Consider the following 27,482-nt stretch of genomic DNA (forward strand, 5'->3'; position numbering starts at 1 on the left):
TACCTCTGTACAGGGAGTCCAGAAATAGATAGATGAAACCATACTAAATACCTGCTAAAGAAGGACAGTGGTGTTGAATAGATTTCTGAACAGGTTAGTTTTAGAAACAACATAAAAACTTCTTTGATCTCGTTTGCTTTATCCATTTCCCTCCATTCCCTTCAAAGCTTCAATAGAATTACCTTGTAATAAAGTCTTGTTCGATGCTTGTATAGGCAGATATTTCTGTGTGTATGTGTGTGTATATATGGTTATTGCTTGATAGCATGTTTAAATTATTGCCTAAGTTCCTTGTAAAGAATGCTTATTTTTTATGTGCATATACTGGATAAAATGATACAAAAGAAGTTTGCTTTTCTGGGAGGATGTTACGTTGCTGAGCTCCAGCCGAGCTCTGTGGTGCCCATGGGGTGTCCAGGGAGAGCCTCCTTTCCTGCCCTCTTGGAACAGCCCAGGAATGGGACGAGAGATGAAATCCATCTGCCTGCAACAAGGTGGCTCGATGTATAAAAACAAATTGCTATTTTCCCCTTGAATCCACTCATGCTTCATCTCCTGAGTATTCTAATCTGTCAAGCTATGAGGTTTCCCTCTCCGCCTTACTTCACTGTTGTATTGTTAGGATTAAAAGTGGAAAACCCTGCTGCAGCTTCACATTTACTGTAGGACTCGTCTGAGACTTGATTCTGGTTTTTAAATCTCCTTGTGGGAAGTTGGTCGTTGTTAATAACCCCCGTCTCGGGGCACTGGCCGGAGCTAGAGCTGTGCTCAGTTTTGTGAGAAGATTTTCAGCACCGTAGCAGGTTCCTTTGCCGCTAGCCCTAGTGCTTTACTCCCCTATGACAGTTGTGCTTGGCTCTGGATGCGTTTTTAGAAAAGGCACCATTAAAGGGGAAGGGACAAATGACTGGAAATGCTAAATGGTAGCCTGGAGCCTCTCTTGGGGCATTGCTTCCTGCAGCAGGTTCGTGGCGGCTGCCCTGGGCTGTAGGACTGGGCTCCGAGGCGGCTGCCGTGGCCCATGTTCACCATCATGCCGGTGTCTTGCCCAATAACTTCGCTTCAGCCAATGCACCCACCTCATGGCTGTTGAGCCGCAGGAGTTTGCGGGGAGCAGGAGCTGCAGTACCGCTTGAAACTGCAGATATATGCAGCTGTCTGGAATGGGTTGTATGTGGATAATGTACATTTATCTAAATTTTGGTGCTTTGTAATCAAATGGAGCATGACCATGAACTGTCCTAATAAATCTTGATACTGAATTACGTAGTGATTTTGTCTCATAAGAGCTTGCCTCAGTTCTCAAGTGTGTGTTACGGTAACATACCTGCCTTTTTGTGTGTTTCGCATGAATATTGTCCACAGCTGCGGAAGAGCAGCGCTTCAGTGCGGAGCCAGCCCGACATCCCAATCCACCTTTAAGGAATAGGCTGTGTTCCAGAATAGAGCCCTGGAAGAAACCAACTGGTCAAACATGGGCAGAATCCTCCCAAGCCACAGCTAAGTGTGACACAGTGATGGGGTTGTGTATCCTTGAAGGAAAGGATAACCATAAAATGGAAAATCGGGGGTGCACTTTTTGGTCAGTGAAGTAGTAATCGAACGTTTTCAGCACTGCCCCTTGGCTAGTTACATCCCTCTACTCCACAAAGCAGTAACTGGGCTCCACGGTCCTCTGCCCTTTTGTTTTTAGAGGAGAGCAGGGTACGTGGCCGCAGGCAGAGGAGGAGCCCGGCAAGAGGCTTCTTGTGCAAACGGTCACGTTGTCCTCGGCCACCCTTGGAACGAGAAGCAGCAGTGAGAACGGGGGTGGTTTTGCACAAGCAACTCAGCAGATCGTTCCCCAAAACGGGACAGGGTGCAAGCAAGGAGGTTGCGCCCGCACTGCTCTCACTGCATTGCTGGCCTTGCTGCCCACGTAAATGGGCGAGTGCGCCTGAAAAGGGATGTGCAAGTCGTGTGCGTTTATCTACTGAAGCTCAGAAGGGCTCAGGGTGAAGAACTTAAATGTTACTCAAAAAAAAAAAAAAAACTACATATAAAACTTAGGTGCAGAATGGAATTACAGGCGAGAATTGCTTTGCAAAGGGTTTCATTTGTTACAGGTTGCCGGAGCTCACACCAAGCAAAGCCCTTGGGCCGTCCCCTTGCCTGCGGACCTGTGCCGGGTCTCCCGGCCAGGCCCCGTCCCACGGGCGACCGGGCAAAAAGCGCAGCAGCGCCGCAGGTTCTACCGAGATTTGAACTCGGATCGCTGGATTCAAAGTCCAGAGTGCTAACCATTACACCATAGAACCGCGCGGTGGCAACGCGCCCCCCGCCGCGCCGCCATGAGCCCGGCCAGCGCCTCAGCCCCCACAGCTACCCCTTCCAGCTACCAACACCTCGGCATTCCCTTCCTCCCAATCCAAGATTACTATCCAGAGACTAACGCGACCCGAGCATTCCTCGTTATTTCGCCCTTCATTCATAGCGCAATATTCGTCTTCTGTTTAGCAGAATGATTGCTAAAATACCCCTTTGCCAACAAGGGGCAAGGTCAGACAGAAAGACAAGCCCAAAAAAATTAAAAAAAAAAAGAAAAAAAAAGAAAAAATGAAAGAAAAAAAAAAGAAAGAAAACTCCCTTCTTTCCACACGTGAGACTGATCCTCACCCAAACCAGAGCTGTGCAAATTCCTTGGCGCTTTGCTAGTGCATCACCAGTGGTGTTTTCACACAGCTTCTTCCTAGTGCACAGATAAGATAAAAACTTCAATTTCCATATACTACGGTCTGATTAGTTTTTTTCATTTAATGCATGTAAGTACTTACTAACATAGTCACAATAAAAAAATACAAAAACATTGAAAAGAAAAAAAGATCAGGAAAATGTGGATTTTAGAAAATTCTCTCCTTTAAATATCATTTGCAGGCAACATCGTATTTCAGTGGGTCATGGCATTCGAAAACCCGATTAAAACGCAGAGCTTCTCCTAAACTCATCTTCTATGTCAACAGCCTAAAAATAAAAAAAAAATAAACAACCGGCAAACAAAAAAAAAATCAGGTTCCACCGAGATTTGAACTCGGATCGCTGGATTCAGAGTCCAGAGTGCTAACCATTACACCATGGAACCGCTTATGAGGCGTTTTGGAAAGGCCTCTACTCATCCAATCCTAAAAGGAGCCACAAGGTCATCCCCTTCCTGCTTCTCTGCTCCCTCCTGCCTGCTCTCCCCTCACGGGCTCATCCCAGCGAGTCCAACGAGCTCAGCCTGCTCTGAGATGCTGCTGCCAGCGGGTCCCACCTCTTTAAAGCTCAAAAGTTGAGCTTCTCATACCGCATGCAGTGACTGCCCTCGCATTTTTATGCTTTTTGCTTTCACACACTGCAGCCTGACCACTCACTCACTTTACTCAAGACGACAAAGTTAACACCGTCATGGCTTTGTTTTGCTTTCCTTGTTTTATTTATTTATTTTTTCCCTGCTATTAACTGTCTTGTGCAGAGGCCACAACTTTTCACTTAAGCAGGCAAGATGGAAAACAAAGTAGAAAAGAAACACAAGGAGGACGGGACACCAACAGGCCTTTGCCCTTGTGCGGGCTGCGTGGCGGGACCGGGTCGGTCCCCCGGGGTGTCCCCCTCGCGCAGGCCCCAGGACACGGTGATAGCCGCGTCAGAAAGTCAACGCGCTTCGAGAGAGGAAAAGGGAAACCGCTAGCAGAGGATGGTTTCGATCCATCGACCTCTGGGTTATGGGCCCAGCACGCTTCCGCTGCGCCACTCTGCTGCTCACACAGACTTTCTTCCGCCGCTCTGTGTTCCCGCCAACACTCCGTCCCGCGCGGCCCTAACGACAGCCCCGCCCATGCCGACACCCGCGCGATGCAGGTCGGTGGCCCCATGGTGCTTTGCGTACATAGCCGGGGAGCCACCAGCGCGCCCCGTTTCGCGCCCCCGTTTCGCGTCCCCGGCGGCGCCGCCGCTCCGGGGGCCCCGTGGCGGGTGCGGGCGCCGCGCGCTCCCGGGCTCCGCTCGGTGCGGGGCACTCGCCCTATCCTTACAGCCACAGTGGGTCTGGCCTATAAAAGACCTCCCGGCCGCAGAGCAATTCGTGCTCGCTTCGGCAGCACATATACTAAAATTGGAACGATACAGAGAAGATTAGCATGGCCCCTGCGCAAGGATGACACGCAAATTCGTGAAGCGTTCCATATTTTTTTTCCCCCGCCCCCCTCCAAGTATCCGACGGAGAAGCAGGAAGCCCTTGCGGAACCTCCCGGCTCCCAACGCCGGATCCCTGGAGCCCTGCGGACACAGCCGCACCACCAGGACCCCCGCAGTCCCAGTTGGGTCCCACTTGTGGGTGGCCCCCAGGCGCCTCACAAAGCGCCAGCTGCCCCTTGTGACGCCGGCCTGAGGCCGGAGCGGCCTCGGCCCGACATCCTCCCCACTCCCCTCGCCCTGAGGGCTGCTCTCCTCATCCCGATAGCTGCCCTCACCACATCCACCAAAACCAGGTTAACACTGCGAAACTTATCGTGGCTGACACTGAGGAATTATTCCCCAAATGAGAAGCCGGCCATGGGCTCCTTGGCCCTCCAGGGCCTGCCCAGCTGTGGGGACCACAGAGGAGCAGGATTGGCCCAGCAGCTCCTTCTCAGCCCTGGGTATTTCAGCAACCTTCCCAGGTGATCTCTATATCCCCCCCCCCCCCCCCATCTCTTTACCTTCACTGGGTGATCCTTATCAACGTCTCACCCTTCGGATTCCCATACCTTCTAAACCCAATTCAGAATACTGATGCAATTAACTCGTCTTATATATTCCCATATTGGTTAGCCTCAGAAAATCCTCTATCTATCAAGCAATCAGACCACTGTTTTCACCCCTGGCCACACCAACGTTTCTTTCTACCTATCCCCATACCCGGGACTGGTGCTGTGGTGTTGCTATGGCGGGGTACCCTTTGCACTTACAAAAAAAAATAAATAAATAAAACAAGACTATGGCAATTTTCAAGCTGATGGATTTTTGTTGTTATTGTTGTTTCAGCAAAGAGTGACAAAAAATCACCAGTATTTCTTTCTACGTTCTTATTAGCCCTCCTACTCTGAAACAAACACCAGTACTACGCTGTATTCTGGCGAGTATTAATACTGGAATACAACTTTCAAGGAGTATCCTAAATCACTTTGGGATGTGTCTTGGAGTTACATGTTTGTAACAAATGGCTCAGAGTGAGGAATCGCTGCCATGATATTGTGAAGGTCAAAAAATTAAGGATATTTTAAAAGAGGATCATGTTAATGGAGCACAGGTCTCTCCTTGCCTGTTTAACGGAATGATTTTGATTCAGACACTTGCCTTGAAAGTCCTTAAATCACTGATAAGTGGAAACTGAGCAAATATACAATATAAAGGGTGAAGCTTCCTTATGCCTTCAGGAAACAGGCTGCTTGGCTGCATAAACTTTAAGTTTGTCTCAGCATTTTTTTCTTATATTACATAGAAAGATTAGATTACAGATATGTTTGTACTAGCATTTACAGGGCGCAGATTCTCAATCCTGTCTCATTAATATATATAAAACATTAAATAAACAAGGTATTTACATACATTGCTGGGTTTATTGATTGCTTTTATAGGGACATAGTCAAGAATTTTATATTGAAAATTGCACACTCCCGGGAACAGCAGGATTTGAGCATGTTGTTGCTGCATTTCTGCGCTTTGTTCCTGAGAACTACATACACAGGAGGCTCAAAGATAAGCCGCCTCGTGCTAGAAACGTGAAGCTACGGGAACCGTTTACAGGCAGAAAGGTGATAGTGTATCCAGGGCTCTCGGGGTGATGGCAACAGGAGGAAATAGCTGCAGTAACGTGGTGGAGAGGACTGAGCGCTCCGCCGGGCCTGGGAGCGCGGCCGCCACGGGGAGCAGAGCCGCAGGCACCTGGTGCCCTCCGTCAGCCTCCTCCACGCCGCGGCGCGGGAAAACGAACCTTAACCTTTGCAGGGGCCGCAGGGTCAGGCTGGAAATCTCATTCCTAAGTGGCAGCTGCTGCTGTTTTGTAACACAGGCTGCATTGTACTAGGAACGCCTGTTTATTAAAGGTCTGGCACGGAACCATTCGGGGGCGAAATACAAAGCTGACTGATGTGACATTCAAGTGGTAAAGTCACTACTAATGTAAATACTGTTAGTATTAAAAGCATTCCCTTCCCATGCGTGTGACACAGCCAGAAGCTGTGTTGGACCATTGCAAATGAAAACCAGCTAACCTATTCGCTTGGATGTCCTTAATGGAAGGAACAGGACAAATATCCATAAATATGGCAAGATAGTTAGTTTTTTAAAAGCTTTAAGATTTTTCTTATCTATTTACTTAATTTCTGATTATACAGATACACAGTTCCTATTTTAAATGCTATTTTAATATATAAACTAGCATAACAGCCATAGCTCGCTTAACATGCTAATTTTGATAAAAGGTTAGTCACTGTGTGTTTATTTTTGTTTCAAAAATGACACGGCAGAGGTGAAAACTGCCAGTACCCTCTTCCTTCTTCCTGCAGCTTTGTCATTTCAAGATAAGCAGGAGCTTAACAGCACACAGCAGTTTCTGCAGGTTCACACAGTTCAGTCTGTCTTGAACACAAAGGCAGTAAGTGTATTTGTGAAGGCACTCGGAAGAAATACATGTTAAATGTTCCTACTAAGCAGCCTTATTTACCCAGGATCATCACCACCAAACAGATTTTACAAAAATAAGCGTGAAAGAGGAAGAGCTCTTCTGTATCATTTCATATGAAAGCAGTAAAATACTAGGGCTTATTTTTACATATGCACGTTCCAAAGAATTGGTGCTATTCTGCAAACAGTAATTATGCCAGGCTCATTCTTACAAAACTTCCACCTTTCTGACAACTCATGTAACACGTGCCATGAAAATCACTTCACATATGGTCCTCGTAAATGATAAAGAATGTAACGGCTTCTTGTTTGTTTGTTTCAGTTCTAGCTCTGCGTTTGGAAGTGATGCCTATGTCGGACAGACATTTTGGTCACATTACACAGCTGATACAGCAAAGGGAAACGCAGGTTTGTAACATGGAGCTGGAGGAATCCACAGGCCCCCGTTCCCTTGGTTATTTGTCCCTGTGACTCTGGAGCTCTGAACCGCTGGTCGGAAGGTAGAAACGTCCCTCCCTGTTTAGCTACAGTTATCCTTAAAGAGTAGTAGCTGTTTTAGCCGCCTGCGCAGTCGCGTGTTTGAACACGTGTTGGCGCCTGGAAACAGAGCGGCTCCGGCAGGGCAGGATGCGCCGCGCTGGGCTATACCATACTATACGGTAGGATGCGGTACTATACCGTACTATGAGGGAGTGCGGAACTATGCTATACTATACGGTATATGCGGAACTATACCATACTCTACGGTACGGCCGGCCGGCGCGGCCCGCCTGGCAGCGGCTCCCCCCGCCCCGCTCCACGTGACCGCGAGTCATCGGCGCGCGCCGTCGTGCGGTCACGTGGTCTCTGTTCCCGGGAGCCGCTCGGTGGCACCGGGGGGATGCGGGGACAGGAGCCGCCGCCGGCTCTGCCCGAGGGCGCGTCGGGCCCTGCGGGGCGGAACGGCTCCCCGCGGCGCCGGCCGCATCGCGGCGGGGCGCCATGTCCGCCCCCACGGGAGGGTGCGGGCAGCCCGCGGTGCTCGCCGTCCTGGAAAAGAAGAGGAGGAAGCGGAGCCTCAACAGCAGGAGGGGGAAAACGCGGCTGTACGTGGGGAGCCGCACGGAGCGCCGGCTGCTGCTCCGGGAGAGGCTGCTCGGGAGCGGCGCGGCCGGGTTTCTGCCGTGCCCGTGAGGCCGCCGCTCAGCCCAGCGCAACGGGGCGCCCCCGCCGCTCACGGCGGCTCCGCGATGCCTTCCCACGTGCGACAGCTGCGACCCAAACGCTGCCGCGTGCGGCGCTGCGGGGAGGAGCCCGCGGCGGGGACCTGAGCGGGGGTGGCGCAGGCGACCTCTGCTCCTGCTGCCGCTCAGGAGGCCGCAGCTGATCCTTAAGGGAACACTGGGAGCGGTACAGGAAAGGAAAGCGCGCCGCCCGGTAGGTTACAGGGAGACTGGAGGCATTCTCCGCAGAACAGCTTGCCAGTTTGCTTTGTCGAACACGTACCTAGTAGCATTCCAAAGTAAAAACTAGGCCCTATTCCCAGAGCAAATCAGTTTGCAGTTTGGGTTCCATCTGCAGGTAGGACGACAATGGCCAGTTGCCTAAAGAGTCTGCTTGCCCTAGACCTGAAGATGGGGGACTTGTGAAAGAAGAGAGAGGGACGCCACAGGAATGCTCCTCAGCAGAGGCAGATGACACGTTAGTGGTGCCAGGTCATTTTTTGCATATTAGAAACTCATGTCATTCATGCCTGGATTCCTTATTGTAAAACATCTTGGTATATAACAGTTCATCCAGTCCTTGTGAGACAACAGCATGAGAAATACTTTGGAAAAGCTGCAAGTTCCTTAGAGCACACACAGCAGCCTTGCTGATTCAGCGACCGCCTTGCTTAACTGTGTATGAAACCCACTAATGGAGCAAGAAAAGAGCAGGGATTCTCCATGTATTTTAGCGTGCACTTTAGCAAGCGACTGTGCTATTACAGTAACGCGGCTGTCGTGCGTGTTTTAACTTCTCCCGAAAGCAAAACGTGTCGTTGCTGACCGTTTGGATGATGCTGCAAGCCACGAGACGTGTTACCCCCTCTGAACATAGCGCCGCGCTCCACGAGGCGACCGCAGCAGCAGGCGACTGCTGATTTCTTCTACTGTAGCATGGGCAGTAGCTGAGGCATTCACAGTGGGATCAAAGGAGCCTCAAGGAGGTTGGCTTGTTCCTTGCTCTACTCAGGTTTCAATTATGCACAACAGTGTTACTCAATAGTTATAACTTGGTCTATGCCTTAGCTAAAGATACATTTTTAAGAACATCATATTCATCTGTGAGCACTTAGGACATAGCATTGGCATTGCATGGTGTGTCCGAACGCCCTGCTAACGTGGTGAAGCATGTAACGCATGTCACATCTTTGTCTGAATCTCATCTGCAAGTGTTTTCTTGCAACTTACCAAATTCTTCTCATTTTTGATTTTAGTAGGTCAACGTGTTGGGGTTCTGAGAGCAATTCTGTGGCTCAGAAGAATTATTGGAAGCTAGGTCGTTAGAAAATAAATATGAGTGCTCTTGAAGCCGACGTATTCAAATGCATTCTTCAAAATAGCTTCCCCCCCACCCCGGCAATATAAGTTTAGCTTTGAATGCAGCAATAATTAACTTCATGGGACTAATATGATACAGGTGAGATGGGTTTGTTTTCAATTGATTGCTTATTTTGGTCTTCTGCAATGTGGGAAATGCTTGGAAAAGTGATTTGATATGAGAGAAAAAAAAAAAAAAACAAAACTGTCCTTTAATCCGAGAGGTAAGGTATGGAACAGTCTCATCATGTGTGTGAAGGGGTAGGTCACTCTAAATGTGTAAAATGCTGGACAAACAGGTTCGTATGTAGTGGTAGTTGCCCAAAGCTCAGAAATAGCAGCTTGCTAAAAACAAAGAAATTCAAAATTGTGATGACTTTCTATGGAAAGGATGTTTTCAGACATTGAAACCCTTTAAACAGTGTAAATGCTACAGTAATCTCCAAGAGCAAGAGATGTTTTGTGGGTTTCATTACCAATTCTGTGGTGTTCAGTCGTTGGATTTGGTTTTCTTCTCCGTTCACAGTGTACTGGTGAGGTCGAGCACTGACGTTCCTGGGGGATTTTTGTTCGCTTTGGGGAAGCGATGCAGGAGTCGAGCAGTTTGCCCAGTGTCATGCTGGTACGTGAAACTGGGTCTCCAAAGCATAACTGAAATCATTTTTGACTCAGTGATCTTCAGATGGATGGGCAAGAATCTTAGTTATCTTAGGAAACAGTGGTTTGTCCTTCAAAGGAACAGTGGTTTTGTTAAAGGGTGATTTTTTATTTTTGTTGCTTTGAAGATATAGGACTGCACTCCCTCATGGAATGGTGGAGATGAAAGCAGATAGTTTATGCTTTCCAGGTGTTTGGCTATCCTGTTTTCCTGTTGCTGTTACTGTCTTTGATATGTATCAGGAAAAGAGCAATTTGAGTCTTGTTAATGCAGCAAGATCTTGTTGCAGATGCTTGATTACAATTCTGGATTAATAGCTGTAAATTGGCCCCTGTATTGGAGGGTTTTTTTCTTTCTTGTCATTAGGGGCTTCTCAACTAATCATTTATTGCTTCAAAGGTGTCTCCAGCTTCATTGTCTCCTGAAATGGTAGGGGCGTTTCCTGTTGGAATGATTGTTACTAGGTGCCTTTTCTGGCTATCATGGCACCTTGCAAGCTGGTCCGTGTTGCAGAATTTCTCTTTATATCAGGTAGTCTGATATCTGAAAAGCTGAATGATGACTGTCCACATGAGGCGGTTTTAATGTGTAATTCCATAACTTGGAAACAAAACAACCAACCTTGGGAAGTGTCCAGTAAGCTGTTATGCTGAAGAGTCCCCATGGTGCCAATGTGAAGAGCTGACTGAGGGGTAAAATGTGTGGAGCTCCTTAGCAAGCAGGACAGCAAAGCTTAAATTGCCTTTATGAGAAAAGGTGGAGGTAAGGAGAGAAAGAAAAAAAAATGTTTAACGAGGAGGGGTTCATGTGCTCTTCTGAAAATTTGATTTTGAGAATCTTGTATTTTCTGAAGCAGTTAAATCTGTATTTAGACCCTTTTAGTGTAGCTTAAATATAATAAAACATTTCCTAATTGAACTACAAGATTCTGCACATATTGTTCTGGTCTTTCATGTTCATAGTTTACTTCCTCACAGGAAATTAAGTTTGACTAATTAGGCTATAACATCTCGCACTACATTAAGTAGTTGACTTTAATGCTAAATGTTCTATATTTTGCTATAGTGAATGATGTATACATCATAAAAACACACTCTATTACCTTGATTAGATGTTTTGCACAGACAAAAGCACAAATTGACTGGTTATAATTTTCAGTCATTTTAAAACTGGAAAGAAAAAATAGGAGTAAAGTACTTGCCTAGTCATAACTTTTTGAGATGATGAGAGTGTATTTGGTATTTAGTATTTGAATGTCATGCTGTAATTATTATTGTTGTGTTACTTTTCAGGATGACCAGCAAGAAGAAAATCAAGCACTTGCATATTGGTACTGGGGTGGTTTTTGGTCCCTTTTGATTTTGCTGTGAGGGTATTGTGAACTAAAAGGAATCATTGTAAGTTGTACTATGAAATTCCATGTTACTTGTTGAACAGCAAATTAAACTTAACTAACAAGCTTTATTGTGTTATCTTAATAAAGTGTGCGGAGTGGATTATCTCACCGTGAGTGTCCATATAGTTTTCTGCAATGGCAATGAGAAACAGCAATGCAAAATGCTAGTAGCTACTTCTCAACTTCATTCAGAATTATGATTTTTTTGTAGTTTGTATTAAACATATAACCTTTCTGACGTGGATTTTATTTAGAACTGGAAGTAAAGGGTTAAGATAGAAACAACCTTCTAGTAACAGGTGCATCTGGCATATTTCTGTTGTTAATCTTTCTCTCTGACGTCACTTGTGGAGCAAATTTAACATATTCTATGTGTTAGAAGGTATTTGTGAAGGTGGTTGGTGCAAATGGTGGATGAAGCCAGTGGATCGCGTAGTGTACTGTGTAATTTACTCATTTTTTTTAGAAGGAATCAAGATCAGATACCATGCTTATTTAAATATATTTAATTTTTGAATAACTTGATCATTTGCTTAGGCTTTGAAAGCAAATGAAAATTTTCTATACTGCTTTTTACTATCCTTATGTATGCTTCTCAATTTTATTGTCTTGTCTTACAAAAGTGAAATAAATATGGAGCACTTGAGTCACTGAAGTTGAATAGAAGAGTCTCTGTTTGCAGTTGTGAACTTGCTTTGTAGTTACTAGATATGAGTAATCTTGGAATATTTTAAGATGATAAATTGTGAAATATCAATGATTGTGTTCAGTGCATGCCAAAAAGTCAGAAACTGTCTTCTTATATATATTTTTATATATATATATATATAATTCTTCTGCATTTCACCACCCATTCTCATAAGTGTTTAGGTCCTGATCTTACACTGTTCAAGTCAGCTGGGTTTTCCTACTGACTCAGATCAGAAGAGACTCTTCATAGTAATTCCCCAAAATATATTGCTGCGCTATTTTTTTAACAAATTACTTGAACTAGATTAACAAGTTTATGCCCTTAAAATATTTTTCTTACATTTGAAATATTAAAAAAGTTTTACCTTATTAACTACATATCCAACTTAAGTTATTGTGCAGCTTTTTTATTTTTTTTAGTATAGCAGGGAGGATCATCTGCTGAAACTTTGTTGAAAAGCAGTATTACTTCCTGCCTGCACTTGCTGTGTAGCTTTCACATTTTTTCCTTGACAACCAAGCAGTTATTTGCCTAAGTGACTCAGTTTGGGTCACTGAGAGCAGCACAACTAGATACCAGTTCTCGGTGATTATTTTATTTCTGTCAGATGTTGTATTGTCAAATGTCATAAGAGCGAAAAGGGAAGAGGTTCAGCCTTTGCTATATTCAGTTATGTTTTCCTCCAAAGTTTATAAATGCACAATCAAAATAATTGATATTATTTAACCACTTGTTCTTATGGAAGTAGATCATATTGCAAAGGCATGATGTTTTCAAGCATACTCACTAGTTGAAGTTACTGGCAGAAAGATTATTGTTATGTGCTTGAATATATTGTGATTCCTATAATGCAAATGTGTTTTCCCTCAAATATTATCTAAATAAGTAGTTCAGCTGGAAGAAAAGTTGAGAGAAAGGTCGAGTTTTAAAGTTCCTTTTCTAATCTTGTAATATACATGGATGATGTATTTGCTTTAATATATCATCATACACTTCTGAATATCTGCCCTTTATAGAGCAGAATGTTAGCATTAGTATTTCCCAGTCAATTTGCAGAATGAATGGTGATGATCCTGACCTCGCTTCCGACAGGTGCTCTCGTCAAAGATAAAATAACAGTAAGTGTTTCTGCAGCTGAGGGGCTGTGGGAATTGCTGAACGGGAACGTGTTTGAATGGAGGACTTAAATCAGTAAAGATTGTTTACACTGTCTTCCCAATGTTCTGTTAAGAATATATGCATACATGAATTGCTGTAAGCAAAATTATTGGGTTCCTAGCAGGATTTCTTATGTGAGTGTTGTGAAAATGAGGAAATTTATTATGGCTTTTTTGTCCCAGTTGGTTTCCTTTGGTTTGTGCATCTGTTAGGAAATGGTTAAAATGTGTTTTAGTTGTATTTAAGCTCAGGAAAATTAGGGATCTTGCATCCAAGTAAGAACAGGTCTTGTTTTGGAACTTGAATTTCAAACTGCTGCCTTTAGAATTAAACTTGCAACCCACCAGTTTTCATAATTACTAAACAAGTGTCCTTCCTTTCTCTTATTTTGCCTTGCCAAGAAGTTTTTAAACACAGTAATGATGTTAATATTCTGCCAACGGAATAACTAGTAGTGTTACCAGTTCTAAACTGGTAGTGTTATTTATTTTCTTACCATGTAGAATGGCTATCTGCAGTTCTTCAGCTCTTTTTATATTAAATGCCTGTTTATAAGGCTTCATCGTTCGGCAGAGGGTCTGGGAGGAAGCAGAGCTCTGCACCTAGACACAGAGTTTTGGTTTATAATGGAGATGCAGGAATCTAGTTTTATTCCGAGTTCTTCGGGCAGATGTTTCTGTGCAAGTTGCTTCTCTCCCTCCAAACATCTAAAATTTGTATTAAAATAGTAATAAACTGCACATGCAGTTTTTATAAGGCACAATTGCTTGTCTAAAAAAATTGGGTATGTAATACTATTATAATTGTGATAATATTTGTCATTACTTCTCAAGACGTTTTCAAGTCCTCTGTCTGTGCTATTAATGACGTGTCCTTGGGGTGTCTAAATTAGGATACCCCAAGAGAGTTTCAGCAGTGCATCCTGTGGAGCACATGCTCATGAGTCACTGCTGCAAGTCCTGGTCAGAGGATGGCAGAAGGGAAGAGGCATCAAAGGAGGATTTGTGCAGTAGGAGTAGTGGAGTTTCAGTCTGCGGTGTGGAAATGAAGAACGTGGGTGAGAGGGGAACGGTGACCCTGAACTTTCTTTTGTGTGTGGTTTGAGTGGTTACCTGTGTCAGGACAAGCTTTTGCTTCCTCTCTTTCCTGGTGTCTCAGTGGAGGCAATTACCGTCTGAGCTGTACGGCTCCGTAGAGACTCCTCACTGCTGCAGGAGTTAAAACGGGCAAACGAGGGTTAGGTTTTCATGAGAAAGAGGCAGGAGATGAATTGGACACCTCTAAGATTGGATGTAACAGATGATCCTCCAAAGTCTTGCCTCTCTGCCACCTCATTTATGTCACTTCAGTCTTCATTCCCCTCAGAATGAGCCATGCTTCACTCTGTAGCTCTTCTGTGTATCAGTGTAGAGCAGATCTGTATTTTAGGTAGCAAAATACTTGTGCAGGAACGCGTGCCCTAATACCTAGCGAGGGCTCTGTAATCTTGCTCTTTGTGCAGGATTCAGTGCAGTTCTATCCTGCCAGACACCGGCTAGGGTGGCTAGAAAGGAAGAAGACAAGAGTGTGTGTGTGTACAAAAACACTCAGTACTCCCAATTTATCAAATTGTCAAATCTTAGGCTAACTTAGGTTGGAAGGGTGCTCTGGAGATCATTTCGTGCAACCTCCAGCTCAAAGCAGGGCTGAATCCAGATTGAACTGAGTTATTCAGGATCCTGTCTAGTGGTGTTTTGAAATCCTCCACATATTTTATAGTACTTTAATGTTAATTTGCTGAACAGAACATAAGGTCCAAAGTGTAAGATTTATTTTGCATTACTACATTCTTTTTTCGATGCCTTTTTCACCAATATTGTAGTAGTTGAAAGCCCTGATTCATATTTATTAAGCTGTGTAACCTGGCAGCGTGGAAATATTTTTAACATTAAAGGAATATACTTGGACACCTAAATTGTACAAGTGCTGCTAATTGCTGCTCATAATACCTCTTGCTTATGTCAGACGTAGTCTATGTACACATAAAGAATGTTTAAGATATACTCGAAGGACCTTGTTTCCTCCAGCTTTAAGAGGATATGGTGTGAACTGGGATGGGCAAAAATACTGTGGTAATTATTATCAGCTCGTATTTATTAGTAGTAAGAAAGCTTGGGTGAATGTTCTCTGAGCATGCATTAGATACTCTGATTTTTCAATGTCTGTATCTAGCATGGTGATACAATGGCACTTAATTTTTTAAGTACCATTTTCTTCTTGCAGTTGTTCTTTGCATTTTAACCATCTGCATTTTAACCACCCCTAAAGAAAAGTTTTTGGATATTCTGATATTTTAGAGATAGCTAAAGAGATCATTGTTTTTCCTAGAAAGGAAATGGTGCATTTATTTAGGATTTTTTATTTAACTGTTCTTTCTCTCCATCCATAGTAGTAAAAAGGCATTAAAATATCTACGAAGTTTTCAAAGGGGAGGAATTTCACTAGCTTAAGTGGCTGGCTAAGTTTAGCATCTGGACCTAATCCAGAGTGGAAAACCTCTTCTGCAATAAAAGATTTGTGTGTTTTCCTTAAAATGCCTTTGGCTTATCCAGCTTAACGTGTACATCAGCTTATCTTTCCTATGCTAAGTGAATATTTATGCCTGCTTTCCTCTTGTAGGTCTTGTGAAATGAAAAAAATAGGCAATAGGTTTTCCTCTTGTGTCATATATCCAACTAATCCACGTGTATTTGAGCAGGCAGGATCACTCCTGAGTCACTGAGGTTGCTTCAAGGGAAAGGAGCGGTAAGGGAGGGTAAAGGAACAAAAGCTGAATGGTGTTTAAACCACTTGGAGAAGTTGCCTGTGTTTTAAATCTGTTTTTCTTCATCATTCTTTTTGCAAATTTCTTCCCTGTCATACACAGTACTGCTTGGATGGTTGAACTTGCTGCACACATTGGAGGACATTCTGACAAATCAACTTCATCAGTGTAAGCTTTATTTACAGTACCCTTTCAAAGTAGTTTTTGAAATGACCTATATTTCAAAATAAATGTAAGTTTTAGAAGTGAAGACTTCATGACACAAAAACAAGTGGTATCTTTAGTGGCGAAAAAGAGAAAGTCCTATAAACAGTGTTGTAGTTTTTAAAAACTCCATCATAGGATAAACTCAAGCTGTCTTTGAGTGTAGTACAGTTATGTTTATCCTGTGCTTCAGCTGTCAATCTTGGATGACTTCAACTGCTTCTTTACAGAGCAGCTCTGATGTCTCTTGTGCTGTATTTTAATCCCAAATTAGATCAAACTACTTGTGGATCACTGAGATTGCCCCATATTTATTATATCCCAACGATTGCCTTGCATTTTCTTTTCCAGAAGGCAGGTGAAAGTACAGGTTGCAGGAGACAGCTCTCGCAGAGGAAAAGTCTTCTTGTCTTTAACATCCTGAAACTCACGGTTCAATATGTTAGTGCTGTCTGGCAACTGTGAACATGGACAAATGTAGATCCAAACACAGCTCAAAAGATTTCCCATCGGCAGTGAGCTTTGATATATGCTCAAGAGAATGAGAGCATCATGTGTGTTTCCATGTCTGTGTTGAAAACATAACTGTTCCTGCTCTTCCATGGATCTGATGTTACATATAAGATAGTCCTAACTTTAAGTCTGACCCCAAGGTAGAAATAATTACATAATATTTCAAGAGTGCCGAGTTAGGTGCAAACATACAGATAACATTATGGTGCCTGTGTGGTTTAAGATGGTGCTTGGTGCGCTCAGGCTGACTGGGATAGAGAAGGGGGCGGCTAGAGCGGCCTCATCACCACAGGCCCTGGCTCGCGTTTCGGCGGCGGCCGCTCCTGGGTGTTTCTTCTGGTCTCACCACGGCCTCCCCCTCTGGCAGCACAGAAATCTGTGAGTCCGGGTGGGGAACTGCATAGGGGAACTCATCCAGAGTGGAAAAATCTACTCCCAGAATTGTGGCGTGTCCTTTTTCTTTTTTCATTCCTGCCATTTCTTGAATCTGGTTACTTAGGCACACAGACGTGTGCTGGCACAGTGGGAGGTGCTGCAGGAAAGGGAACTGGTGGCAAGAGCAGGAAATGACACTACTGTCAAAAGCTTGATAGTCAGCTGCGTTGGCCAAATGTTTATTTTGATATGAGGTGTCTTTAAATCGTGTAGTCATTCATAAAAACACTGGGGAAAAGATGATTCGGTTACTCAGACTGTTCTGTCAAATTATCTTGGTACCATAGGCAAGTAATGCCACTTTCAGTGACAAACTAAAAAGCAGTTGAGTGTTGGAAATAGGATATTAAACATTTAACTGGTAATGATGATCATTGGGAATGTTGCCTTTAAAAATTTTGTTTACCTGCTTTACCTCATCCCTTCCTAAAAATACTTGGAGAGGGAGGTTTGTGAGGATACTTAGATGTTTCAAGCTTTTAAAATCACTTATTTCAAATAGTGATTGGCCTTTTTTTATATATATACTTGATACTCTATTGTTGAGCATAGGGCAGTATCAGTGCATTCAGCGATGCAGTATCCTTGTGGTACAGTGAAGCCATGAGTCCTCAGAGCGAGAACTCTTCTGCCTGGCATCCCAGTGCTCGAGTTGAAAAGGCAGCAGGAGCCAAGTGGTTCGAGGCAATGCTTCTCCTGCTTGGACGTCCACTGCTGCTCTCCTAGTTCCTGCTCATTCGTTCTAGACTCAGTTTATGGACCTTCAGCTTCTGTCTTGTTGCATCCTGCCTTCCAAATGGGTGAGTACTAGGGTTTTGCCAACTTCAGACCTCCCGTCGGCTCACACCAGAGTTAACGTTGGGTGCCGTATCCGTGTCTGTGACCATGGTGCAAGGTATTCTGCAGGGAAAAAATACTGGGGTGAGATTTTGAGCATATTTACATTCTTAGACTTGTTGACACTGTAAAGATTAGTAGAACCACGGATGTCTAATTTTCCGGAGGAAAAAAAAAAAGTTGAAAATCTGTAAAAGGAACATAGGATCTGTAGATGTAACTGAAGATTGTTTTACTACTGATAATTACAGGAAGCATGCTCTTATCTGCCTTGCTTTGTTGCTTAATCAAAGTAGAGATGGAATGGAAGAAGAATTTAGAAATCTTGTGACATTACAGAAACACGCTGTAGTCGTACAGAGGCTGTAATAAGAATGTTAAAAGGTTTCTGAGGTACTATGTTACCCAGTATATTTCCTAAGGGGTCTGTCCTTCCAGTACTAAATTCATACTACCACTTGTAAAGCTTGTACAAGCAATAGTCATTTTAGGCTGATCCATGAAGCCTGCTAACACGCTGATTGAACCGTTGAGGTGTTGACTTCATCTTATCTTTATATTATCTATATTTTGCTTCATATCTATCAGCACTGACCAACCACATGGAAAACTAATGGAGTCTGCACTGTAGGATTTGTAAAGCAGTTCTATTTACAGGTCCGCAGGTTCCAAAGTGGATATTCCCATGGGAAGACACATTTTTGCAAAAATATTTTGGATTAGAAAAGTTAACAGTTAAGTGGGAAAGCTTACGTACTTAAACATTAAGTTTGTGTCTTTGAGGGAGGGGGAATGTGTACATTTTAACAGCAGCTCACTAATTTCAGCCCTTGCTACTTCTGATTATAGATTCTGTTTTTATTTATTAAGAGTTAGATTAAAAAAAAAATCTAGGTTTCACAACTGCTGTATTGGCATCCTGTACTTTCAGTATTGAACTGCAAAAACTGCAAAGCTTTTGCACTCAGCAAGACTCGGTTGCATGAAGAGCTTCGGGCTCTGACAAATACAGACTCACAAGTCCCCTCGTGGATGCTGTGTACATGCCCTGCTGTGCAGCTGGTTCATATTGCCGTTTTCCTTCACTGCTATAATCCACTTTCGGAAAGTATTTATTTCTGGAATATTATTATATATATTATATATTACATACAGAGCAGCTACTGTTCCAAATCGGTTTTCCATGCTTTACAGTGAGAATTCCTTTTCTGTTATTGGGTTTTCTGTGCATTTTCACTTGACGCGTGTTTGTATCTTCAGTTGTTTAATAGCAAGTCAGTGTAAAAAACGGGAGTGAATTTTTTCACGTTCCTGTTGCGTTCAGCTTTGCCGCGCTGCCCACGGGCAATTCCCGTCGGCAGTGGGGCTGTGCAGTAAAGGTCGCCCGCGGGCCCTGCGAGAAATGAGGCTTTGCTTCCCATCCCAGTCACGATGTGATTTGTTTATTCACTGACCTGAGCGCAGCCTGTTCCATCCTTCCCTTTCTGAAAATGAAAAGCAAATAGAACAATGCGGACCAGAATTACCCGCAGACTAATTCAATTAACAAAGCAAACAAATGGAGGCAGAGTAGGAAATGAGCTTTGAAAAACTACTTGGGTCCTCAGAGACAAGAGAGGTTTATTCCTCTGCCTGTCAGACATCTGTCAGGAATTACTGTCCCGGCATCGGGCTTTCTGATCGCACTGTTGCTGGCTGCTTGCTAACACGCCACCTTGCAGAGCCTTGTTCCAGGCTGCTGACAGTGATCCAACAACCTGGAGCCTTTTGTTTCTGCTCCCAAGCTTGATATTTCAGTGACTGTGTGGTGGTATTTTGAAAATCTATGTAAAGGAGCTATCGTCATCATATTTTTGTTTGTTTTTCCCCAAGGGACTGATTTTTAGAGTGGTTGTGGTGTGACTTGGGTGAAAATGTAGAAGCAATAGTGGGATCTTTATGCCTCAGCTTTTTTCTCTTTCTAGGGGATGCAAATTGGGTTGCATTTCTGTCTCAGGTTTTCTCTGACATATTTCAGTATTGATGCACCGACAATCCATAATTAGGGGAAAAAAAAAGTAGCAATCACAGATCAGTCTGTGCTATCCTTTAGGTAACCTAGATATGTTTACATGTCTCTAAATCCCGAAAGACTCCTGAATGCCACAATTTTTTTGTAGTTTGAGTTGGGTTGAGCACCCTGATTACTTGCACGAGACTCAAACGCAATCAGTGCAGCCTGGCATTTGTTTTTATTTTTTCTAACTGTTTTTAATGTGCTTTTTCTTGTTGTACAGACCATTTATGCAGTATTCTACTTTCGTTTTCACCATGCCATTTGGGAAAAAGTAGTCACTTCTGCTGCATGCAGATTTCTGTAGATCTGACTTTGTTTATCTTTGGTTGCCCACAGAGAAAGTAGTTTACAAGAAGAAACCATTTTAAGTGCTCTCCTTCCCAAAAGGAAGTTAACAGTGCAGATTTCATTTGCTATTCTATCTAGCCTTTGATTTCTATTTTGAAGATCATCAACTGAAGTTTCATGGAAAAGCTTTTAAATTTTGAGTATTCTGATACTTAATATTAAGAACATAAAATTGACCAGACCAGACCCACGACTGGTCTTTGTTCTTGTGGTATTGCCTTCATATCTGGCCCAGGGAAGCTTCACAAGTCCCCATCTCGGGTCTGTAGCCCTTGGAAGTGCCATCACTAGCAAGGCCAACTCTTGCCAGTTGTTGTATAAGCAAAGAAAAGAGGGAGTCCTTGTGTCATAGGTTTTCTAATAAGAAGCAGATTGAAATTTTGTTATTTTTAGTTTTTCACACTTGAGCTACAGAATTGGAAAAAAAAAGCTACGCATTTAATGTAATTATGGAAAATACGACTGCTATCATAATATCCCGTTAGAATCTTTCATTCATAATTCTATGTTTTGAATTGAGGTGTAAAGCCAATTTCTTGTCTTTTAATATAATATCTGATTATGGGGTATGAGATTTTTCCCACTGTGCTTCCCCCTTGTTATATTTTATTTTCAATAATGATGGTCTCTACTGAAAACAACTGCAGTTTCTCAGCCCTGGTGCATAACCCCAGGGGTTCTATAATATAAAAACTTTTATCCTCCTGAAATGACAGAGCTAAACTAGGATGTTGCATCATGAAAGAAGATCAAACTCACTGATGTTCTCCTCCTTGGTGCTTGCAGCTTTTCTTTCGGTACTGGCTTCAGTTTGCCTCTGGCCATCTGTTTTTTGTTGTTTATTTGAATTTCTGTATTTCCTGGTTTTGACAAATGTAAATCACTACATTTTTCCCATCTTACGCTCCCACCCTCCTGCCTTATTCTGCCACCCGAACTCCGGCTCGCCCGACGTTTTGTGGGGCCTGTCATCAGTGTCGCACTGCAGCAGTGCTGCTGCAGTCACCACTGTCTGCCCCAGCAAGGCCAGACTTGGGCAGCTTCATCTGCTTCTGCTTTTAGGTTTGGTTTATGAGCCAGGAGTCCTGGAAGGAGACTGGCAAAGAATGAATCTCGAAGCTAAGAGAGAGTGAAAGATCTCTGTCGTGGTGAATAGGCTGGACGCATCCTAGCGTTGCTGTTCCTCTAGAAGATTTAAAAAAAAAAAAAAAAAAAAAAAAAGGCGCAGGACTGACCTGATGGCCAAAGGAAAACTGATTGCAGTTCAACTATGTTTAAGCAGGTCTCTTAACTCTGTATTTCTTTATTTACCCCTAAGGGTTGTTACACATGTCTTGATCAAGCCAAGAGGGAAGAGTTCCCAGTGGTGAAAATGGCCTGTTTTCACTCAGGAAAAACAAAACACCACAAAACATGGAGAAAATGCTCAGTGTTCAGGACAGTGGTGGTCAGTGCTGAGCTTGGCCAGTGCCGTGGCTCATGGGGTTCCCTTTCCCGCCGAGTCCCTTTGAGGGCTTTAATTTAGGATGGTGGAGCTGGCAACGTTTAGAAATGGGATTTAAATATATATATATAGAGAGAGAGAAATGTGCTTGAATGTCCTTTGCTGTATTTTTAAATGTCAACCATGAAGTATAAGAGTGCGGATTAACTGGTGATTTGTTTAACGAAGATTGCGTGTCTGCCTGCGTCATGGATACCGCTGCTCCCCGGGACGGGAGGCTGTTTTCACGGGAACGCGCGTGCCGGCCCCGGGGCGCTGCGCTCGGCGGGCGGCGGCGCGGGCCGGGCCGGGGCGGGAGCCCCGCGCGCGGCCGCCGCTCGGGGCCGCCCGCGCCGCCACCGCCGTGTTTACAAACACGCGTCACGGGCGGGCGCCATGGCGGCCGCGGGGCAGGCCGGGAGCGCGCGCGCCCTGCGGCGGCGGCTGCGCGGGCTGCGACCCGAGCCGGGCGGCTCTGCCCTCCCGCCTGCCTCGGGCTCTGCCCCCCCGCCTGCCCCGGGCCCTGCCCCCGGCTCTGCCCTCCCGCCTGCCTCGGGCTCTGCCCTCCCGCGTGCCCCGGGCTCTGCCCCCGGCTCTGCCCTCCCGCCTGCCTCGGGCTCTGCCCTCCCGCGTGCCCCGGGCTCTGCCCCCGGCTCTGCCCCGCTGCTCCCCCGCGCCCTGCGGGCCGCAGGGAGCCGCCGCAGCCGGCGCGGGCTCTCAGTAGCCTCCCTTTACCCAAACCCCCCTCTTCCCTTCGCCTCCCCACGCTAACGCCCTTTCCAGGATTTTCTGGATCAATATCAGATAGAAATATCTGACCTGAAATTATCAAGATCAGATAGAAGCAAAAACAAACAAACAAAAAAGCCATATAATCATTATAACTACTTTGAGATGAAACTTTTGCATTCTCCTATTTTCCATCACTTCAGGAATTGGTTGTGTAATGAGGGAGTTTCAAGCCATGCCAATGGTTCTGTATTTTTCTGTATTTGTAGCATATATTTACATGTTTATCTATTTCGTCGATAATTATTTGCTGCTTTGTAACCTTTCCATCAAAATCTGTTGGAAAAATGACTAAATTGCAGTGCGAGTCTGACGAAGTTTTACACACATTCTTAAGTTGATACGAAAACTCGCAGTGTGATTATTGGGGATACCTCAAAATACACGTTTATGGCAGTGGTTTGGGGGCTATGCACTGGGGAAAGGCAAGAGTTACAGTGGGTTTACCCAATAAACGGGAAAAATGCATGGTGTCTTATTATGTGAAAGTTTTCTCCATTCAGTTCTGCATTGGTTTGATACTTTGAGTTTTGGTGTTTTTAAACTGCACGTGAATGTTACTGAAAAGTGGTTTTGCACACCAAGCTCAAAGGCTTTCTAACAAAACCCAATCTCCCTGGAAGCTTGTGACACTTGCTTTAATAAAAAGATTAACCTCCAGTGGTTTTTAGAAGCTGTTTTGATATTGGTAGTTAGGATCACTGAATCCACAGATTATTGATCAAGTTCCTCTAATAATAGTCCGTGCTATTGGATGGGTGAAAACATGTCTTTTTAGAAGAGCCTCCTCTGCTTTCTCACCCTGCTCAGCTTCCGTGAGGACTGCAGCTATTTCGAAGATTAATTTTTTGCCAGTAACTTGGAGTCCTGGTTCTGTCCTGAATAGCCCCGGTGGACAGAGATAAATAATCTCTTTGGTTCCCCTCACGCTGGTGGGGAGGAATTGCGGGGCAGCGCCGGCGCCAGGGCCTGGGCTGCGTTCGAGCTGGGTGTTTCTGGGCCGCGCAGAGACCCAACACAGCGCTGTCGAGTTTTATGTAGGGCAGATAGTTCCCCCGTGTCCAGCTGCTCTGTTTCCTTCTAAGTCTGCTCAAACTTAGCGAATTGGCAGAAAGACCCACTTCTTAAAATGAGAAGCACTTCTGACAGTGGCACTGTTTTTTCGTTTTTGTTTTCTGTTTTTTTTTTTGCTCTGCAGTGTTGGTAATACAAGAACAAATGGCCTTTCTGCTAGTGTTTTGTCACTTTTTATAGGGCAGCATGCTAATCATAAGACAAATAATGTCAGGTTATATTAATAAACATAGTATTGTCATTCTACTTAAGTAGCTGTGTTCTCTGTACGAAAGTAGTTGTATTCTCTGCATTACAAAAGGGAAAAGGAAGAACTCCAACTGTGTGAATTTAGTATTGGAAATTACCAATAGGAGTAGGATGGGAATTCCTTGGGAGTGGAATTCTGCTGGTGGCTTGGGGCTGCCATATCCCTGGATCTCCGACACCAGGCACTGCTATAGTTCACACCGGAGCCAAGGGACAGGAGGACGTTGGGAATTGGAGAGTCCTAACTGGGTTTCTGACACTCCGTGTTTTCTGTGCTGAACATATGCTGGTGCAGAAGGAGCCCGGTTCTAAATACCACAGTGTGGGCAAGACTGAACTAGCGGTTGCTTTTTGAGAAACCAAAGCTCTGAACTGTTGCCACTGTATGTGGATGTATGTATGGCGGGATAGATGGACGTACGGGTATGGAATTGCATTGTGGCAGCTGGTAAGTGCATGTATAACCCCGAGAGGAAAACTAAAGGTCACTGCAGCTTCGTGTGTAGCCTGCACAGAGTTCTGCTCCAAAGCACGTTTGTATTTCTGCAAGTAGAGATCTGTGGACTGAAATGTGCCAAAAGACAAAATTGAGTCTCAGATTTAGTACTGCATGTCTGCTCTCCAACTGATTTTATTTGACAGAAGTGTAAATACATTGTTAAGGCTATTTCCAGTGCCAACAGAGTATGTATGAACCACTGAACAAAGTATTCCCACGTCTACAAATGACAACTACGTTCAGTTCTGTAAAGACTCGGCACTAAATGAAACCTAGAAATGCCACAGGGTTGTCTGGGCTGTTACAATGAAGTGTTTGCAGCGGTGATGCCTCGTGCATAGCTGTAAATAAATTTTTTCACCGTATATAGGCAGCAGCGTTTTATCGTGGTTTAACTCCCTGACGACGTGTCTGGTCTTTGCCGCTGCTCCAAGGGAGCAGCCACCCCGGGAGGGTCCTGGCCAGGCAAACTGCCCCCGTGAGAGCGGCTGAGCGCAGTCCCTGTGCTGGCTGCCGCGGGCGCGGGTTGAAGTCAGGAGTGGCCGTGGGGATTCCCGGTTGTTTTCCCTCCTTGGCGGCTGCTCGCAGGCTCTGCGGCCCCGCGGGTGCCATGCGGCAGGGGGACGCCGCGGTCCTCCCGGGGCCGAGCTCTCCGATCGCCTGTGTTCAGCGCTGCCCTGCGTGGACGGAGGAAGCAGGGCTGGACTGCCTCAGCTGGGGCCCCTTCCCCAGGCAGGGCAGGGCACACGCGGATGCCACAGGCGCTGCCCTGCCGTGGGGCACTGCTGCCTTCGACTGGGCTCCAGGAAGGGCGGCCGCGAGGTGCCCTGCGTGACACCCCCCTTCCCTAGCATCCCTCTGGGCATGGATTTGGGACAGCTGAGACGCCCTGGGGCTACGGCAGAGTCGTTTTGGGGTGCCGTAAGGCATTTTACGGCTTACAGCCTCGTGCTTATTTAGCACCGTTTTCACTATAATCCCTTTCCCGGGGCTCAAGGGAGGCCGCCGCCGGCCCTGCAGCAGGCACGTGCGCTGCGGCCCCCCGGCTGCCTCCAAGCGCGGGGCCCCGCGCAGGTGCCGGGCTCGGCGGCGGAGGTGGCTCCGCGCCGCCGCTGCGCGCAGGCCCTGCCGGGCCTCGAGGGTGCCGGTGCCCGCGCGGGTCGCTCCGCGTTTTCCGGGCCTCGGCCGCGCGCCGGGGCCGCCACACACGAACGTGCTGGGCCCTGCGCCGCTCGCCATTGGCCGCGCCGCCATAGCCCCATGGGCGTGCGGGCCGCCCATTGGCCGCGCGCCGCCGTCCATCAGCGCGCGGCGGCTGCGTCAGGCTGCGCTGCGCGGCGCGGCGGCCCCTGCCCTGCTCAGTGTCTGGCGGCGGCTGCGGCGGCGGGGCCGGTGCGGGCGCAGCGGAGGCGGCCGCTGCCTCGCTCGCTCGCTCGCTAAGATGGCGGCGGCGGCGGCGGCCGTGGCGCGGCTGGAGGGCCGGGAGTTCGAGTACCTCATGAAGAAGCGCTCGGTGACCATCGGCCGCAACTCGTCGCAGGGCTCGGTGGACGTGAGCATGGGCCACTCCAGCTTCATCTCCCGGCGCCACCTGGAGATCTTCACGGCCGCGCCCCCGCCGCCGCCGCCGCCGGCCGGCGCGGACGGGCCGCCGCCTCCGCCGCAGGGCGACCCCGCCGCTGCCAGCGCCGGCGGCGGCGACTTCTACCTGCGCTGCCTCGGCAAGAACGGCGTCTTCGTGGACGGCGTCTTCCAGCGGCGAGGGGCGCCGCCGCTGCAGCTGCCGCGCGTGTGAGTAGAGCGGAGCCGGGCCCCGACGCGGAGCGCGACAGCGGCCGCCGGGCCCGCGGCCCCCGCGCAGGTGGCGGAGCTGGAGCCGGGCCGCGCCCGGGGCGGTCGCGGCGCCGGTGCCCGCGGGGTCAGCGCGGCCCGCGGGGCCTCCCGCGGCCGGAGAGGCCGTTGTAGGTGCGCGGCTGCCGCCGGCGATGGTGGTTGTTAGCGGTGATTTCGGCGTCTTTGCATCATCGGAATATTTATCTTGACGGTCAGACCCAATCATCCCCAGGAAACACCCGCGTGCGTGTTTTAGTACGCGCTTTCCTTGCGTGACGGTGAGCGCACGGAGAGGGTTTCTGGTGGTAACGCATTCCTTTACCATGAGAAAATATTAACGCTCTGCAAAACGTTCTGGGGGGTTGTGCGAGGCCTAGCGCGTTTGTGGGCGCTGGAGCGCGGCTGCACGGGCTGCGTTTGCAGCAGCCCCGAGCGCGAAAAGTGAAAGCGTGTTGGTTTGCCATGGGATTTGATACCTGCATCAAGGGACGGGAAAAAATCAAGTTGTTTTACAAGTCTGGTGCTGAAAACGCCATACACAGGTCTTTATTCCTACAAGAGTTGTGGTGGGGAGAAAAAAAAAGAGTATGAGTGCTCTGCCTTCACGCATGCCATTAGCGGCACAGCCTTAATGCCCTGTAGGTTTTCAAACTTTAAGATTTTTTTTTTGTATTTTTTCCCCTTTTATATCTTTAGTGCTAGTTTCCTTAACCAGTCCCTCTGTAAAAGTTCAATTGTCTTTACCTTTCTGCTTTCTAGGAAAAGCTCGTTCTGAGCGGTGCCAGCGCGTGTGGAGTTGTATAATCATGAATACAGTTGGGTGACTTGTTTGACCTTTAGCTGTAACTGCTATTTTTGCTTTCTGCTTTTTAATATTAATAATCGTTTGGCAGGTGGTTAATTTATATTTTGGCCTGACACACTAATAAGGCATAGATGAAGTGCTCTTTATAAACAGCTTGGTGTAATACACTAATTGTAAGCAAGTCGTGGTGTGTGGTGTTGTATGTCTTGATTTGCAAAGAGCCCAGAATTAGTTTCAGTACTTAGTAGCAATCTGTTAAACGCTTAAGCCCTGGGGTGGGGGAAGGAAAGTACAGCTTCTTCATGCTCTCGGTGTAATCATTGACTTGTAATTTATTTTAGTCCTATCAATGTCACCTTTTAAGGAGAAGGAAAATTCTGAAGGATTTGTTGAGTGTCAGTTTTTTAAT

General features: G+C 46.1%; 2 protein-coding genes, 4 non-coding genes and 1 pseudogene across 6 annotated transcripts in view; 4 read left to right on the forward strand and 3 right to left on the reverse strand.

Moving 5' to 3' along the window:
* NARF (nuclear prelamin A recognition factor) overlaps positions 1 to 27,482 on the forward strand; it is a 90,968-nt gene that overhangs the window by 17,948 nt on the left and 45,538 nt on the right. The window lies entirely within an intron of this gene.
* On the reverse strand, positions 2,226 to 2,297 carry TRNAQ-UUG (transfer RNA glutamine (anticodon UUG)). The gene has a single exon. It is a non-coding gene; the product is annotated as a tRNA-Gln (tRNA).
* On the reverse strand, positions 3,047 to 3,118 carry TRNAQ-CUG (transfer RNA glutamine (anticodon CUG)). Its single transcript has one exon. It is a non-coding gene; the product is annotated as a tRNA-Gln (tRNA).
* Positions 3,704 to 3,775, reverse strand: TRNAM-CAU (transfer RNA methionine (anticodon CAU)). The gene has a single exon. It is a non-coding gene; the product is annotated as a tRNA-Met (tRNA).
* On the forward strand, positions 4,100 to 4,206 carry LOC148594909 (U6 spliceosomal RNA). The gene has a single exon (XR_015913297.1). It is a non-coding gene; the product is annotated as a U6 spliceosomal RNA (small nuclear RNA).
* On the forward strand, positions 7,663 to 11,356 carry LOC148594910 (uncharacterized; annotated as a pseudogene).
* FOXK2 (forkhead box K2) overlaps positions 25,851 to 27,482 on the forward strand; it is a 43,126-nt gene continuing 41,494 nt past the window's right edge. Inside the window, exon 1 of the mRNA XM_088523395.1 lies at positions 25,851 to 26,226. Within this exon, the coding sequence (XP_088379521.1) occupies positions 25,877 to 26,226 (350 nt within the window). The 5' untranslated portion in view covers positions 25,851 to 25,876. The remainder of the gene's footprint in view (positions 26,227 to 27,482) is intronic.

Source organism: Tinamus guttatus, unplaced genomic scaffold, assembly GCF_059628265.1.
Source record: "Tinamus guttatus ecotype Peru unplaced genomic scaffold, ASM5962826v1 Tinamus_guttatus_pri_ptg000188l, whole genome shotgun sequence".
Taxonomy (NCBI): Eukaryota; Metazoa; Chordata; class Aves; order Tinamiformes; family Tinamidae; genus Tinamus; species Tinamus guttatus.